This window comes from Miniopterus natalensis, chromosome 2 (genome assembly GCF_054644295.1).
Source record: "Miniopterus natalensis isolate mMinNat1 chromosome 2, mMinNat1.hap1, whole genome shotgun sequence".
NCBI classification, from domain to species: Eukaryota; Metazoa; Chordata; class Mammalia; order Chiroptera; family Miniopteridae; genus Miniopterus; species Miniopterus natalensis.
Window position 1 is genome coordinate 177,323,795 of NC_142082.1, and position 16,829 is coordinate 177,340,623.

General features: G+C 47.4%; 1 protein-coding gene across 2 annotated transcripts in view; it reads right to left on the reverse strand.

The window, feature by feature from the left end:
• The window catches only part of SYN3 (synapsin III), a 335,882-nt gene that overhangs the window by 270,331 nt on the left and 48,722 nt on the right, over positions 1-16,829 (reverse strand). The window contains exon 4 of one of the 2 annotated variants that reach the window (XM_016222974.2): positions 15,911-15,913. The exons of the other annotated variant lie outside the window; for it this stretch is intronic. Within the exon in view, the coding sequence (XP_016078460.1) occupies positions 15,911-15,913 (3 nt within the window). The remainder of the gene's footprint in view (positions 1-15,910; positions 15,914-16,829) is intronic. 2 annotated transcript variants of the gene reach the window in all.

The following is a 16,829-nucleotide window of genomic DNA, read 5'->3' on the forward strand; positions in this document are numbered from 1 at the left end:
CATGCCACAACCAAAGAGTTGAGTAGTCATAACAGAGACCCTTTCGGCTGCAATGAAAAAAATATTTGCTATCTGGCTACTACAGAAAAGAAATGCTGACCCTGCCCTGGACCACTGTGCAATGATCAGCAGGAAGCTCAGTGAAGTTATGCCCACAGTCAGAAGAAAACAGGGGTGGGCTACGAACCCAGGTGTGTTTCTGAAGACTGTGAGTTTTCAATTCTGCCTGGCTATGCACCCTCCCACGGTGCCAATGCCTCCTTGTTTCCCCGGGTTTAGCGCACTGCCTGGCCCACGGAAGGTGCTCCATAAATGCTTACTGAATGAATAGATGGATGAGCCTTAGCATTTCTTACAGTGGTGGAGTCTGGAGAAACAATCAGATGGACCCTACCTGGGAATGTCCAGCCTTTCTGTTGCACCCCTTATAAGCTAAAACTCTTGGGGTCCCATTACTATGGTAACCTGCCCTAATAGCCTAAATTAATTGGTAAGTAGAGTGTTTTGAGAATGTCTTAACTATCTTTGTACCTACTCTACTACCCATCCCAAGCGAAAGTACCACAATGGTCTCCATCTAAAGCCACAGTCTTGACATCCAGCCTAAACTGCTCTTTCCTTGACCCTAGAGGTCAGGGTTGTAGTCTGAGGACCTATTCATCATCAAAAGAGTGTGAACTCAAGAGTTAGAGAAACTTGGTTAAATTCTGGCTCCTTCTGGCCCATCAGCGGTGTGACCTTGAGTGAGCTCCTTTACCTCTCTGAACCTCAACTTCCTAACCTGTGCCCACAGCAGGGAGAGGAGCTACACAAAACTGCGGGCCTCAGTGGCTGGCCGAGGCTTTGTTATGATGATGGAGACAGCTTAGCAGAGCAGTCCGCTCAAAGACCCCGAATCCATTATGCATGTTTTATCTTTGTGCTCCCGGGATCATGAATAAACAATGTCTTCATCCAGTGTTTAAAAGACACTAATTCCGCTGCCTCAGAATAATCACCCCTCCCACCCCCGCTGAAATTGGCCAGCTCTGTGCCTGGCCACCGGCCTGAATTTCCAAAGACTGTTGGTTTAGCATTTCTCAAATGTATCCCATTAACACTATGAACCTGTCAGCCCTCCCTCCTCTCTGAGCTCAGGTCTGACTGTCACAGTGAGAGACAGAGCCAGCAGCAGGAGGCCAGCCTCTGGGACTTGTCTTTGTGAAGCAGGGTGGTGGCTGGTCAGCCTGCCTGGGACTGGGGCACCTATCAGCCTGTACAGGAGGGGGCACCCGGGTCAGGCGCAGACACAGGCAGTGTGCTTGGAGACTGGGAGAAAGTGCACTGGAATGAGGGGACTGGGAAATGTGAGCAAAATACATTCTCCAGTTGCCACTTGAGGGGAAGAAACAAGACTGTGAGCCAGGCTTAGCCAAGAGCCACTGCTCTGGGAATCAGGAAGCAGCTCTGCCCTGGCTCAGTCTCCCGCCCACTCGCTGTGTGGCTGTGAACAAGGTATTTACCCTCTCTGTGGCACATTTATTTAAAAATGAGTGGGTTAGGCTGGGCCACGTGCTTTTAAACTCTTGCTTAGCAGCAGAGTCCTTTTTCAAACACATTTTTACTTGGAATTTCAATATATAAACAGATGAAAGTGGAACTGATTCTCCAGGCTAAAGGTGATGGGGTGGGAAGGGGGAGCTGGAATCCTGTCCACGGGGCCCCCCAACAATCTGAAAGAGACCAGGGGTGCCTCTGCAGAACTGGATTTGAGAACCACATGACATGGCAGAGGATCTATAGCATCTCCCGTGTGGGGCAGCCTCTGATCCTGGCAGCAGGAGCTGCCACTGCCAACACCAGCGATGGTGGCTTCTGTTTATTGAATACTTTCTTTGGGGACAGACTCGACTTCTATGTGCTTTACTTTGAGGGTTAGTAAAGAGCCCTGACTCAAACTGCACCTTCACCAGGTTAGCAGCTGTGTGACCTCAGGCAAGTTAGTTCACCTCTCTCTGCCTCAGATTCTTCACCTGGAAAATAGATTATTCGGGGGATTAAAAGAATGAATCCCTATAAAGGTGCCTAGAACAATGGCAGGCACATAGTAAGCAATGAATTAGTCATTTTTATCATGTTTGCATAAATTATTATAACTAATCTTCATAAGCACCATTCTGTTTCACGGATGAGGGAACTGAGGCTCAGAGAGGTGGAGTGAGTGCTCCTTGGTCACACAGCTGGGAAGTGATGAACTGAGGACTTGAATCCATGTTTGTTCAACTGAACAGTCTGTGGTCTTAAACACCCAGCCAAAAGGGCTTTGCTCTTGATCCTAGGGCAGGGCCTTGGTCCAAGTAATTTGCTTAAGGACCTCCAAGCTTAGGCAACAGGTGACTACAGTGACCTGTGCTTCCAGGAGTTCTGGAGTCTGAGCATCTTGGTGAATACAGGTCCCAAGGAGAGGATTTTTTTGGAGTTGCCAAAGCCCAGGGCCATCTGACGGTCTTTTCTCCAGGCCACATTCCCCAGCCTTTTCCCTACAAGACATCTTTGTGTAAATCAGTAAAAGGGCAGAGGCGGCCCCACCAGAGGGCACAGAACAGGCTGACTCCCGGCCCCCACCTGGAAGACGCCTTGGAGCAGTGCAGAGCTGCAGGGCCTCCCGCACGGCCCTTACTCTTCTCCTGCCTCCGCCGTTGGTGGGGAGTCGCACAGGGAGAGAAAACGAATGGCTGGATGAGAGACAAAGACAGGCCTCGGCCTGGCCCCGATGCCCCACGCCCCTGGAGCCCTGGAGGAGGGAAGGGGTGCCGAGGCTGCGCCTCAGGAAGCTCTGCGTGACCGCCCAGAGCTGATTACCACCCTCCCCAGGCTTCCTGCCCTCAGCGCGGAGGGTGGTAATAAAGGACGGCCGCCTGGCTCTCTCTGGGGAGCTGACTGGGAGCCAAGCCATCATATGGTGAACAAATGCGGTAATCGCCCCACTGCAGAGCGGCTGCCGCATGTTATTAAATGGCAACAATCCCTCCGCTGACCCCTGACCCCAGGAAACGGAGGCCACCAGCCCACCCACCCGGAAAGCCCCAGCGCCCTGCCACCAAGGGAGGCCCAAACCTCGGCTCCCGCACTAAGAGGCAGGGGGCGCGGCACAGTTGTAAGAACGCGGGTCTCGGGTTCAGTTCAGATGGAGCTGTATTCACACAGCAACGCCGTCCCTCATGAGCAGTGGGATTTGGGTAAGATACAGAACTTCTCCGAACCTCCCTTTTTCATCTACAAAATGCAGCTCATCACACCGACCACACAGGAAGCATGTAAAAATGAGAAATAATAAATGCAAAGCGCCCAGCACAGCGCCTGAGGCACAGTGAGCGCTTGAAACAGCTGCGCATCTAGGTCCCTTACGCTTCCCGTGAGGACGGACTGCAAGTCTGCTGAGCAGCAGGCTCGGTGACTCTCACACGAGGGGGTGTGAGCGGTGTCTCTGAAGGGGGGACACTGAGCTGAGATCTGAAGGACGAGCAGGAGTCTTCTGGGTGAGACCTAGAGGAAAGGCCTTTCCATGCTGATGGAACAGAGTATGTGAGGCCCCGTGATGGGAGAACTGAGACAAAGCTGCCGAAGCTGCCGCAGGAGGAGGCGGGCGAGGCGCACGGGGCCAGGCTGCTTACGCCACAGTCGAGAGGGTGGTCTTTCTCCTGAGAGTACATAGAAAGCATTCAAGGGTTTTACCAGATGGGGTGACATGGTCAAATTCAATTTTTTAAAAGCTCACTCTAAAAGGGGTATATATGATTCCAACTCTATGACATTCTGGAAAAGGCAAGCTAGGGAGGCAGTAAAAAGGTCAGTGGCTGGCAGGGGCTAGGGGGACGGGGGGATGGGTAATCAGGGCACAGGGGGTTTTTAGGGCAGTGAAACTATTCTGTATAATTCTATCACGGTGGATAGTTGTCATCATACTTTGTCAAAACTCACAGAATGTGCCACATAAGAGTGCACTCTAATGTAAACTAGGGATTTAGGATGATAGTGTGTCCTGTAGGTTTAGCAGTTGTAACAAACACACCGTTCTGGTGGGGGCATCCTTAAATCTAGTTTTTCCCTGTACCTGTCTTTGGCCACTAGTATGCGACGGAAGTAATGCTGTGGAACTTCTAACTCTGGTCTTTAAGATATCAACAACTTCTACCCCTCTTGAAAAACCCGCCGCCATATAAGAAGCCTGACTATCCTGAGACCATTTGCTGTGAAGAAGCTCAACAGCCACGTGGAAGGGGGTGCAGGCTACTGGGACCCTCCAGCCCCAGCCAAGCCACAGGCTGAACGCAGCCCAGGGAGTCACCCAGCCAACACCACCTGCAGCGGAGGAACCAGCTAACTGAGCCCGGCCTGAATTCCTGACCCGCGGACTTCAAGCAAATAAAGTGCCTGTGGTTTTAAGCCTCTAAATTTTGGGGTAGTTTGTTAAGCAGCAATTGATAACTGCGACGGGGGTAATGGCAGAAGCCAGGAGGGCCCTGCAGAAATCCAGGTGAGAGAGAAAGATGATTTGGTCTACAGTAGGAGTGGTGCTAGAGAATTAGAAAATGCTGATAAGAGAAAAAATTAGACACACACACACTGTCATCATCAATACGAGAAGCTCAGGGTCTACAGACCCCACATACGCCAGTGGTGGTAGCAGGGGTCCCCTCTTTGAGGCTGCCTCTTTCAACGCAGGGCTGATTGCCCAAGGGTCAGCTTTGTTCTCAGACACCTGACGGCCACCAGTATAAACACTACAGAAGGTAAAGGGATATATTCCAGAATGCCAGAAAATAGGCTTAATCACACATATTGTTATCAAAATGAAGAAATGTCCCAGAAAAGATTGTTCATCGTCACATAACACCTAATGTCTATATACTACTGCACAGATTATCAGGTATTTTACATGCATACATTTATGTACAAAACCTGTACATAAGGTGAAAAACCTCTTCTGATTCATTCAACGGTCCTATGAAGTTGGAATCGCCACCCGCATTTACAAGTGAGGAAACAGACTCAGAAAGGAAACCCAACGACTATTCTATGTCCCCAAGGTCAGCAAGTGATAGAGCCAGACATTGAACCTCTCCCTTTTCCAGGCAAGTCCAAATTGATTTTTTTTTATGAGTTGCAAAATTCCCACATTTATGTTAAAACGAGGAAGAATAAATTAAAGTAATATATAGCTCTGGGCTTCGGTTGTCTGCCTGCTGCTCCGCTTCATCGGCCTCTTGTGCAGTGGTTTTCAAAGGGGGTCCTTGGACTCCTGGTCTTGGACTCTCACAGGTAGAGCTGAACAACATGCAGGTTCCTGGGCCCCACCCAGGAATCAGACTTTCTGGGAACAGGGCCTAAGCATCTGCATTGTAATAAGTAGGGGTGGGGGGGTTCCTAAGTTGTTCACCTTCACAGAAAAGTTTGAAAGTCACTGAACTGGTGGGTCACCAAGCCTGGGACATGCTTCAGTGAAGAAACAGAGTCTGAAAACGGTTTAGAACATTGTAATGGGTCATTCCACCATGTTGCCTGGCGGGAGGGGGCCTAGACAGTCTCCTCCTGCCTTCTCTCTCCCCAGCAGGGGGGCGAGGAAGGGGCAGAGCGAGCACAGGGGGAGCACCCACGGCGTTTCAGGCACCAGCAGACTTTCCCCCTTTTAGTCCTCAAACAGCCATTATTTCCGTTTTACAATGGAAGGGCCTGGGAATCAGGTGGTGAGGTTACTTGTACAGTCACATAAACAAGTGAGGAGTCAAGATTCGAACCCAGGGCCCTTCGACACCATCATTCGTGTCTTTCCCAGTATCAAGCTGGGCGGAAGGGCAGTGTGACGTCGAATCATGGGAGTTTGAATCCCAGTGTCTGTCATAAGCTGCGTGACCCTGGACCAGGTATCATCCGTCTCGGAAGCAGTACCCTCACTTCTGTCAAGAGGGGGTGAAGTTACCTGCCACTGAGAAGGCCCCGGCACCCACTAGCCTTTTGGGAAAAGTGACTGCTTCTGAACGAGAGAAGGCCGGGGTGCCGAGGCCAAACGGTGATGTGACCATCAGGGCAGTTTCTCCCACAGCGGACTGTGTCAGGTCTAGAGCGAGCGGGGAGGGAGGGCAGTGACGGGGGGCCCAGCTCGGGAGCCATTCCCTGGACCAGCCACAGCGTGCGGGAAGGTGTGCAGGACCGGGCAGGGGCTCTCTGGTGGCCCCACAGTCTCCTCCGTCCACTTCTGACTCTGGGAACCAGAGCCACCCTGTTTTTCCCGGCGGAGCGCGCTCCCTCGGGGGAGCTAGGGCTGGAGTCCTGGCCCCCAGGGGCTCCCTGCTCTGCAGCTGTGGGGGTCCTATTTACAGGGATGGGTCTGCGGGTCCCGAATGCTTTTGGCAAGGATGTGGGCACCGTGCCAGGCACTGGGGGTACAATTTGGAAAACAGTCCTTAACCTGATCCTCAAGGAAGGCGCAGTCCAGTGGGAGGCATGGGGAGTAAGAACATAATAATGATGGCCCTCCGGAGTCAGGCACAGTGCGGGGAGGGCAGGAAGGGCAGTGGGGGCCCGGGCTCACCCAGGCCGGCTGGGCTCAGCGGTGAGAGCGTCGGCCTCCGGACTGAAGGTCCTGAGTTCGATTCTGCCAAGGGCACGTACCTCGGTTGCAGGCTCAGTCCCCGGCTCTGGTTGGGGCGTGAGTGGGAGGCAACCAATCAATGTGTCTCTCTCATCAATGTTTCTCTCTTTTCCTCTCTCTCCTCCCCCACTACTCTCTCTGAAAAAGCAATGGAAAAAATATCCTCAGGTGAGCATAAATAAAATAAGATGATAAAAAAATAAAAGAAGACGAACTCATAGCCATTGGTTAAGGGTTGGTTCACTCCTTCATTCATTGAACAAATAGTTACTGAGAACCTGATGGGCCACTGACACTGTTCTAGGGGCTGGCAATACAGTGGCAAAAATTAAATTATATAATAGCATATCTATAATATGTCACATATTTTATATATTATATTTACCACATGTTATATTAGTATATGTATCTAATCTATATAATATTTTAACATGTATTATATGAATGTATGTATCTAGTCTATATAATTACACAATAGTGCATCTTATCTCTCCATATAATATTGTTATAATATTATATTAACGTATCTATATAATCCATCCTCTCTTAATCAATTATATATCATGTATCTATAATGTCAGGCAGTGATAAATGCTTGAAGAAAAAAATGCAGAGCTGGGCCTTAAGCGTGAGGATAGCAGGGCCTGGCAAGGTCTCTGAGGAGGCGACACTTGATCAGAAACATGGAAGGAAGTGAGTGTTTCAGGGAGATGGAAGCGCAGGTGCAGACTGTCAGCCAGACTCACTCTACCTACTTCATACATATCGCTCGGAAGTAAGGCTACTTGCTCCCACTTTACAGATGGAAAAGCCAAGAGCCAGAAAGGCAGAGAGACTGATCCAGAGCTTTACGGCCTGACGAAGGCAGAGCTGGGACCCACCCCGGGCAGTGTGCCCGCCTCTGTGTGTGGGCTCGGGGCCAGGAAGCCACGCCACCTACCCGGGCACGTCCTAGATGCTGTGAGCACAAAGGACGGGCCCAATTCGGGGAAGAAGGCTGTGTAAACATGACCCTGATGGACATGGACCTGAGTGCACCGAGTCAAGGAAGAGCTCTGCCCTTCTCCTCGGCCCCTCCGGCCCCAGAGCTGCCCCCCACCCGAGGGCACCTCCGCTCAGAGTCGAGAGGGGGTGGCTCCTCCCCAAGTCCCCGGGGCTCGCTCCGCTCACTTTATTTAGGTTTCTGCTCAGAGAGCCCTTCCCTGCTCACCCCGCTGTCTCGAATACCCGCCACGTCCGGCTCCTCTTGGCTTCGACCATTTCTCACGACCTGCCATTAGAATGCGTATTTGCTCACTTGTTTGCTGTGCATTTTCTGCAACTTAAATCTCAGCTCCACAGGGGCTATTGTCTGTTTTGTCCACTGCTGTGTCCCCTGTGCCTGGCCCATCTTTAATGAATGAAAAGACAGAAAGTAGGAAAAGCCCAGTGGGGGTGTAACCATTTAGGAGAGTTAAAGGGAGCACTTTTCCAAACAGACGCAGACCAAGAACTCCGAGCAGCACCTGCGCTCTTTGTCATATCTGCCCTGCTGTGGCCAGCGCTCTGAATGTGCTCAATAGATATTTGTTGAATGAATGAATATCTGGAATTTGAAACTCCAAGTTCAGGATGCTCAGAAGACTGGGCATGTATGAAATAAAGAGTAAAGGCACGTTATTTTACCAAGCTCTTTGACAGGATGTTTGAGACGTCCCAGGACAGAGATCAGAAAACCTGAGAGCTGCTCCTGGAGAGCATGCGCTAGGAGGATTTGGACAGTCACCCTCCTCCCCACCCCCCAGGCCATAGTTTTCCCATCTGTAAAATGGGGACGCACAGAAAACTCGAAAGGACCCTCCTAACTCTGAACTCTAAGATTTTATAAAATATCCTGTCCTCTGGGATGGGCCCACGCATTTCGGTCTTGTCCCAAACATCCTCCCTGGAAATAGTAAGTCCGGGGTGGGTATTGGGGGGCAGTTCACTCTCTTCAACCCTCCCCAAGGTCTGACCTGTAAAGAGCGGATGTACATTTTCAGCCGCTGTGGTTTGAATGGGTGCCTGTAATTTAGGGTTGCCTCACGCTGGAAACTGAGAGCAGGGCTTGCGTAATTAGGCTGGGGCCTCATTAACGTCTGCCTCTTGGGTGTTTCTCCTTCTTGGTTTCTCCTATCCGGTATTTCGAATCCCATTCCCTCTGTATGGACGCAGCGGCCCTATTATTTCATTGCGCCATTGTGGAGTCAGGCTTGAACTTGGGCCCAGAATGGCCACAGCCATCCACAACGCATGAATCTTCACATGCCCTGGATTGGCCCTTGCTCTGCTTCTGAAATAGAATTTTGCAACTTTACTGAGAACCTGGGTGTCTGGGTTGCCCTGAAGCACCTCGAGCTGGCGAGCAATACGCCCTTAGCTTGGGAGTCCGACAGAATCCAGAGTAAGGGTTGCTATCGATTTAATTACGGCAATTACTGATGATTTCAGCAACTCGTATGGAATACTTTACCATTTACAAAGCACTGCTAAGAATCTAAACTTGAACAGGGACTGAGTCTGTTTGGACGACTTTCTAAGAGACTTCTTTTCTTTGTTGCCCCTCCGCCCCCACCCGCTCTTCTCTGCCTTGCTCCGAGCCCCAGGATGCTGACCTCTGTGGACAGCATCAACCGGGCTCTCTGGCTCACTGCTCTCTGCTTGGCATGGGCCAGGGTGAGGCCCCAGCAGGAGCCTGGAAGGCAAGGAAGCTTGGTGGCATTCCTTCCTAGTGCCCGCCCTGCTTCCACACCATCACTTCGGAGGTAGCCGAGTTCTTCACAACTACAACTCCAATTGAGAGGCTCTCCCGTTCAAGTCTAGATGGAACCTACTAGATTAAGTCTAGTAACTATGTCCACTCCTGGTCCCTTTACCCCTAGAGATGACAATGGCTTCCTGCTGTGTGCTGTTGTTAGACACTGGCTGCCTCATGTTCCCTGAGCCCCACACGCTCCTCCGTAAGTGGTTCCTTCAGTAAAATCTCTATTTAGACCATTTGTGGGGTGTATGAATTGTTTTCTGCTTAAGCCCTTGTCTGATACAAATCCCAATATCTGGAAGGGAGTCTGGAACACAGTAGACCCTTAATCAATATTTGTGGAGTGAATGCACAAACTTCTCATATATAATATCTCACTGAGTAATTACAAAAACTACGTAAAATAATACTATTGCCTTTTATAGATAAAGAAACTGAGGCTCAGAGAGGTAGAGTCTCAGGTCTGAGCAGTGGATTTCTAAGACAGAGCAATGTTGACATCCTAAACCCTGGATGAGCCTGCGCCATACTCAGCACCCTGGAGAAACCTCTATTTCCTGTTGCTTCCTGTACAATCTCAAAGCCCACTCATGCCAGCCTGGGATGGGCTCAACAGGACCAGCTACCACAGAGCAGACAGGGTTGTAACGCAAGGAGGGCAATGACAAAAATCTCAGAATTTAAAGACACGTGGACATTGACTTGGCCACCCAGAGACCTGGGTTCAAATCCAAGTGCTACCACTTTCTCTGCCCCTCTCCCAGGTTTCCAGCTTTTATGACTGGCAAATAAAAATGATATACATTTATGGTATACAACATGTTTTGTTATGTATTTAAGGTGTACCACATGTTTTGATATATGCATAGAGCATGAAATGATTACCACAATCAAGTTAATTAACATATCCATCACTTCACATAGTTAACTTTTTTTTAAGTTTAATTTTCTTCCTGTTATTTATTTCTAGTTTCATACAACTGTGGTTTGAAAGATATCTGATATGACTTCAGTCTTCTTAAGTTTAAGACTTGTTTCATGCCCTAACATATGATCTATCCTGGGGGACGTTCTGTGTGCACTTGACAATGTGTCTTCTGCTGCCTTCGGAAGGAACGTTCTGAGTATGTCTGTTAGGCCCATTGGTATGAAGTGTAGTTCAAGGCCAATGTCTTCTTATTGGTTTTCTGTCTTGTATGATCTATCCATTGCTAAAAGTGGGGTAGTGAAGTTCTCTACTATTATTGCATTGCTGTCTATTTCTCTTCTTGGGTTTCTTAATATTTGCTTTCTATATTTAGGTGCTCTGATGTTTGGTGCATATATATTTACAATTATTATATCCTTTTGATGAACTGATACCTTAATCATTACATACTGTCCTTCATGGTCTCTTGTTATAGTTTCTGACTTAAAATCTATTTTGTCTGACATAAACATAGCTACCCCTGCTCTCTTTTGGTTTCTATTTGCATGGGTATCTTTTCCCATCCCTCCAATTTCAGCCTTTAAAGCTAAAGTGAGTGTCTTGTAGGGAGAATACTGTTGGATCTTTTTAAAAATTCCTTCTGTCGATCAGTGTCTTTTGATTAGAGAATCTGATCCATTTACATTTAAAGTATTATCGATAGGTAAGGGCTTATGATTGTCATTTTGTTCATTGTTTTCTGGCTAGTTTGCAGTTCCATTATCCTTTACTCCTCTCCTGCTGTGTTCCTTTGAGATTTTATGATTTTCTGTAGGGATGTGCTTTGAATCCTTTCTTTTTCAGTTCTGTGAGTCTACCATAGGTTTTTGCTTTATGGTTACCATGAGGCTTACATAAAACATCTTATAGTTATAACAGTCTGTTTTAAGCTGATAACAACTTAACTTCAACCACATACAAAAACTCTATTCTTTTATTTCCCCCTCCCTACATAGATTTTTTGTCTCTCATCACAGTTTTCATCTTTTCATGCTGTGTGTTCATTTAAAAATCATTGTAGCTGCAGTTACCTTTAATACTTTTGTCTTTTAACCTCCATACCAGAATTGTGAGTGATTTACATACCACTATTACAGTATCATTCTTAATCTAACCAAATACTTCCCTTTATCAACGAGTTCCCTACTTTCATATGTTTTTTATGTTGCTAATTAGTGTTCTGTCATTTCACTAAATCCCCACCATCTAAAAGTCAGATGCTTGGACCCCTTTGATATTTTTCTACCAAATGGTTGTCATAGTCTGCATACCACTCCTAATGAGGATCTTACTGACTCTTTAAGCAGCTCTGACCACGAAACAGTCTCCCCTTCTTAAAGAGGTAGTCCAGTGCAGCGGTGCCACACGCAGGCTCTGCGGTCAGACTTCCTAGGCTGGAGTCCTAGCTTTGCCACTTTCTGGCTGGAGACCTTGACTCCACTGCCCAGCTTATTGGTGCTCCAGCCTGCTTATCTAGAAAATGTGGATTATAATAGCATCTGCTTCATAGGGTTGCTAAGAGGGTGAAATGAGTCAAGACATGTTAAGTGCTTGGAGCAGTGCCTAGCACGTAGGAAATGCTATGAAGGGTCTGTTAAATAAATAAAAATTCATGAATTCTGTATGTGCAATTCCAGCTGGCTTAATCAAAAAGAAATTTTTGTGGGGGGAAGGAAAGATTTAGATTTAGAGATGAGTCTGGATCCAGGGCCTTGAATAATATCATCAGGTCACTGACTCTCTCTCTCAGCTGTGTTTTCCTTTGCCTTGGCCTCAATCTCAGTAGATCATTCCCTCAAGCAGAAATAGAGATGGCCATCAGCAGTCTCAGGCATCCACTCACCAGCTCAGCAGCCCCAGCAGCCCCAGCAGAATGCACGTGTCTCTCACCCAAGAGTTCGAGCAAAAGCCTCATGTGGGATTCTCACTGGCCTGGCTTGGGTCCCAGTGTGATATCCTGATTTCAGGGCTGCTCATGTGCCATCAGTTCCAGACAACACACAGACTGCAAGCTGAAGAGGGGTCACCCCAATGGAAAAATCTAGGTGTTGTTCCCCAAAACAGAAGGGATAGATGCTGGAGAAAGCCAGCTATGGTCTGCTGTACTGAATCCTGGTCCCCTTCCCTGAAGGAGCTCCCCACGAGCAAGACTTTGGAAGACTTAGACCTGGCTCATATTACACACTTTGAAGGAATATACTGAAAGTTGAGAGCACTGCTCGAAATCCTTGCTCTGGGAGACCACAGCTGGGACTTGGAACAGCACCATATGCCTGAGGAAGATTCTAATGACTCCCCACATGCAGGTCATTGTGAGTCAGGCAGGGGGTACCTAGTTTGTGTGCATGTTCTCACAGGTCTATAACCTGGGACTTGCCAAAGTAAGTTGCCTAGCTGAGACCGCAAGCACCATCCTGGGCCTGGACAGAGTAAATCTAAACAGCCCCAGGGACCCCTGAACTTTGGCTATGCTCACACTGCCCTCACAGCCCTATGCAAGGTTGCTCTCCCACCAGCAGCATCAGCATGTGGGAGCTTGTCCACTCTTGCTGCTCAAATTGAAGTCTGCAGGACCCGCAGCAATGGCTTCATCTGGGAGCTTGAAGGGGGCTCAGAATCCCAGGTCCTACCTGAAGACCTTAGTGATGAGAATCTGCACTTCAACAAGATCTCTGGGAGGTCTGCGTGCAGGGGAGAAGCACTGCTCTACTAGTTCTCTAGAGTGGCCATTACCAAGTACCACGGACAGAAATGGAATCTCCCACAGTTCCGGAGGTTGGAAGTCTGGAATCGAGGTGGTGGGAAGATTGCTTTCTTCTGAGAGCTGAGGACAATTTGTTTCATGCCTGTGTCCTAGCTTCTGGTCGTAGATGGCAATCCTTGGTGATCCCTGGCTGGGAGATGCAGCACTCCAATCTCTGCCTCTATCATCATGCGGCATCTTCCCTGGGCCTCTGCATCCAAATTTCCCTTTCTTATGAGGACACCAGTGCTGTTGGATTAAGGGCCCACTCTACTCCAGTATGACCTCATCTTAACTCGTTACATTTGCAACGACCCTATTTCCATATAAGATCACATTTTGAGGATCCAGGAGTTAGGACTTTATACATCTTTGGCGGGGGAGGGAGATGACACAATTCAATCCACAGCAACTGTCTTTGAAGCCTGCCATTCTTAAATGTGGGGAGGCTAGCTGATCAGGAAACACCTGGAATATTTTAGTAAATGTATTTTTGTAAACAATTTTGTAAGTTCAGGAAGAGGAGGGCACGTCTACCATCAGGCTTGGAGGTGTCTATTTGTGCAGGGTGTTTCTTGTTTGGGCGGCACCCCCAGCAGGATCCTGGGCTTTACAGCTGACCCGGCCCCAGTGCAGGGCCAAGGTCAGAGCAATCTGGGGAGGTCTTCTATCAGGCTGCCCACTGGAACCACTCGGGGAGCTTTCAAACTATAATGCCCAAATCCTACCCTCAGGCATGCTAGTGTAATTGGTCTGGCATACTGCCTGGGCGTCAGGATTGTAAACGTCTCCCGCGTGATCCTAATCTGCAGCCAAATCTGAGGACTAATGGGATAGATGTTCTGGTTTCTACACATCACAAAAGAAGACAGTTCAATCCCTTTCCCAGACAGGGAAGCAGAACACAAGCACAAACAATCCCAAATACGAACATATACGGACTCCTAAATTTTGAATTTTAGGGTTTTTTGGTTGTTGTTGTTTTATAGTTCTTATGTGCAAAAAATATATATGTAGCACAATTTTCAAAATCTCCCATGATGGTGGACTGCTTATTTCTCATTGTAGTTTTGCCAATTTTTGAAGTGTATTTTGTGGCATTTTAATTTGGTGCTTATACATTTAAAATGATCTCTTCTGGGTAAATGAACCCTTTATTATAATAGATTTCTTTCTTTTCCCTAGTAATGCTCTTCATCTGGAAGTCTATTTTGTCCCTGATATTAACACAGCTACATTGGCTAGATTTATTTTGCCCAGTAGTTAGTTACATGGTTAATCTATTTTTCGATCCTTTCACTTTCAAAATATCTATATTCTTACGCTTTAGATGAATCTCTTGAATGAAATATAGTTGGATTTTAAAAAATCTACTTTAACAATCTTACTGCAGATGCCCTGTAAATTAGAGCATTTAGTCCATTTACATTTAATGTAGTTACTCCTCTTATATATTGGTGATATAATACATATTTAACAACTTACACAGGTGACTTTGTGGGTGTTGCAGTCCTCACAACTGACCGTGAGAGGGCAGCATTAGGGGACTCAGGGATTTATAGCCAAGAAGGGACAGAGAGAGCCCAGCATCTGCTCTCTGGGGTCCAACACTGCTCCCAAGTGCGTGTCTCCCTGACAATTTGGGGCACCCCCTGACCATGGGAGGAACAAGGATATGGACTGGGGGGCAGGGGTGTGGTGAACCGAGGAACAAAAGAGCAGCCCAGTGACCATGCCCATCCATGGCGCGAGGGCTCAGGGCAGAAGCTATTTGTCAACTTGTACAGAAAAATTTCAATATTTGATTAACTAGTAGTGCTGCAGGAGCCATTCCCAATGACATCAGCCTACTGAAATATATGGATTTAAGTCTACCATATTATTTTATTTGTAACACCTGTTCTATGTTGGCATCTCTCCTTTCTTTATCTTTTCTCTCTCGTACTTTTTAAGCACTACATTGTTTCTTTCATCTTTTTACTTTTTAGTAATTACCTAGAAATTACATGATTCATCTTTGACTTTTCAAAGCCTGTTTTAATCAATGCATTGACTTTCCTCCCTGACAATACAAGGGCCTCAGAACACCTTAGTTTAACCCCAGTCCCTGCTAACTTACTGGTGTATATTTTAATCCCTCATATATTTTAATCCTTCATAAGACATTATTATTATTATTATTATTAATTTGAAGACAATGTTTATTAACAGTTACCAGCTTGGTTCTTCACCCTTCCTGCAGCTTTAGGTTATTCTGGGGTTGTTTTCTTTTTGCCTAAAGCACATACTTGACAATTCCCCTTCCTGAGGGGCTCCTCTTTGTGAATGTTTTTATTCTGCCTTCATTCACGAAAGATGTTTCCCTGAGGATGGAATTACAGGTTGGCAATTATTTCCTCTTGGCCCCTAAAGAGACCCCACCCCTGCCGCCTGGGAGCTGGCTGTCAGCCTGGTAGCCCAAGCGAAGCAAGCTGCCTTTCCAAATCTGGCTCCTTTGTATTTCCCCCATCTTTCCGCACTGACACTTGTGTCTTGGCAAGCTTCTTGTTTATTCTCCTTTAAATCTGTTGTGCTTCTGTGGTTGGTGTTTTGGGGTCTTTCTGAAAGATGCTGAGCCATCATTTCTTGAAATACTGTCTGTGCCCCATCCCCTCCCTTCTCTGAGGCTCTGGTTCGATCAGCGTTAGACCTTCTCCCGTGATGGAACCAGCTCTTCTGCATTTCCATCTTTTCCTCTCCGTGCTTTACTTGGGATAACGTCTTCAGCTGCGCATTTCACTTCATTAGCACCTACTCCATAGTATTTAATAGGCTGTTCAACGCAACACATCTGGCGATTTGGGTCACTGTATTTTTCGTTCTTAGAGGTTTTATTTGGTTTCTTAAAAAATCGATTGTGTCGCTTGTTATAGTTTCCTATTCTCTGCAGATATCTGCAAACCTGATTTTTTCAACTTAATAGGTGCGTTTTGTTTTTTGTTTTTTTTTAATTTTAAGAATCTGTGCCTCATAATTCCAGCATCCGAGAGGTAAGGGGTTCTTCCTGTTGTCTACTGTTCCTGTTTCTTCTCACCCAGGGTGTCTGTGTCTGGTTAACTTTGACTATGTGCTAGCTATTGTACAAAAAAAATCACCTAATTATTTGAAGCCTAGGATGAAAGTGCCTCCCTCTATGCAAGACTGCTGTTATTTCTGGCATGTCTGGGATCACCATAAACCAAGCTGAATGCTTGAGGCTCCCTGGAACACCCATGAAGCTGCAGTTCAAACTGCCATGACTTGTGAGGGTTCATCGGCTACAATTGCAATTCACACTCCCCTTGAAGGCCTCGGCTTACCGTGGGGAGGGCCTGCCCTCACACCCCACCCTCAGTGGCCCTGGCGTCGAGCTCTGTCTCCCCTGCCCTGACTTAGAAACACTCTTAGGAAACACATAGCTTGTGTTCGTTTATTTCTTTGGGTTTCCATCGCCCCATCATTCTCTTTCTGGTGCTTCTTTGTGGTCCCAACTCTTTGAAGGCTTTGAAGATTTTTATTATTTAAAACCAGCCCTTACATTGTGTTCAGTGGATGAGTTAGTCCAAGTAACCTAGTCCACCATTACTGGGACTAGGAAGCCACGTAATGTCTTTCCTGGCACTCAGGAAACGATGGCTGGATTATTACCACAGCCTCCCAGACACACTCTTTTTTGCCTGTGTGCACGACA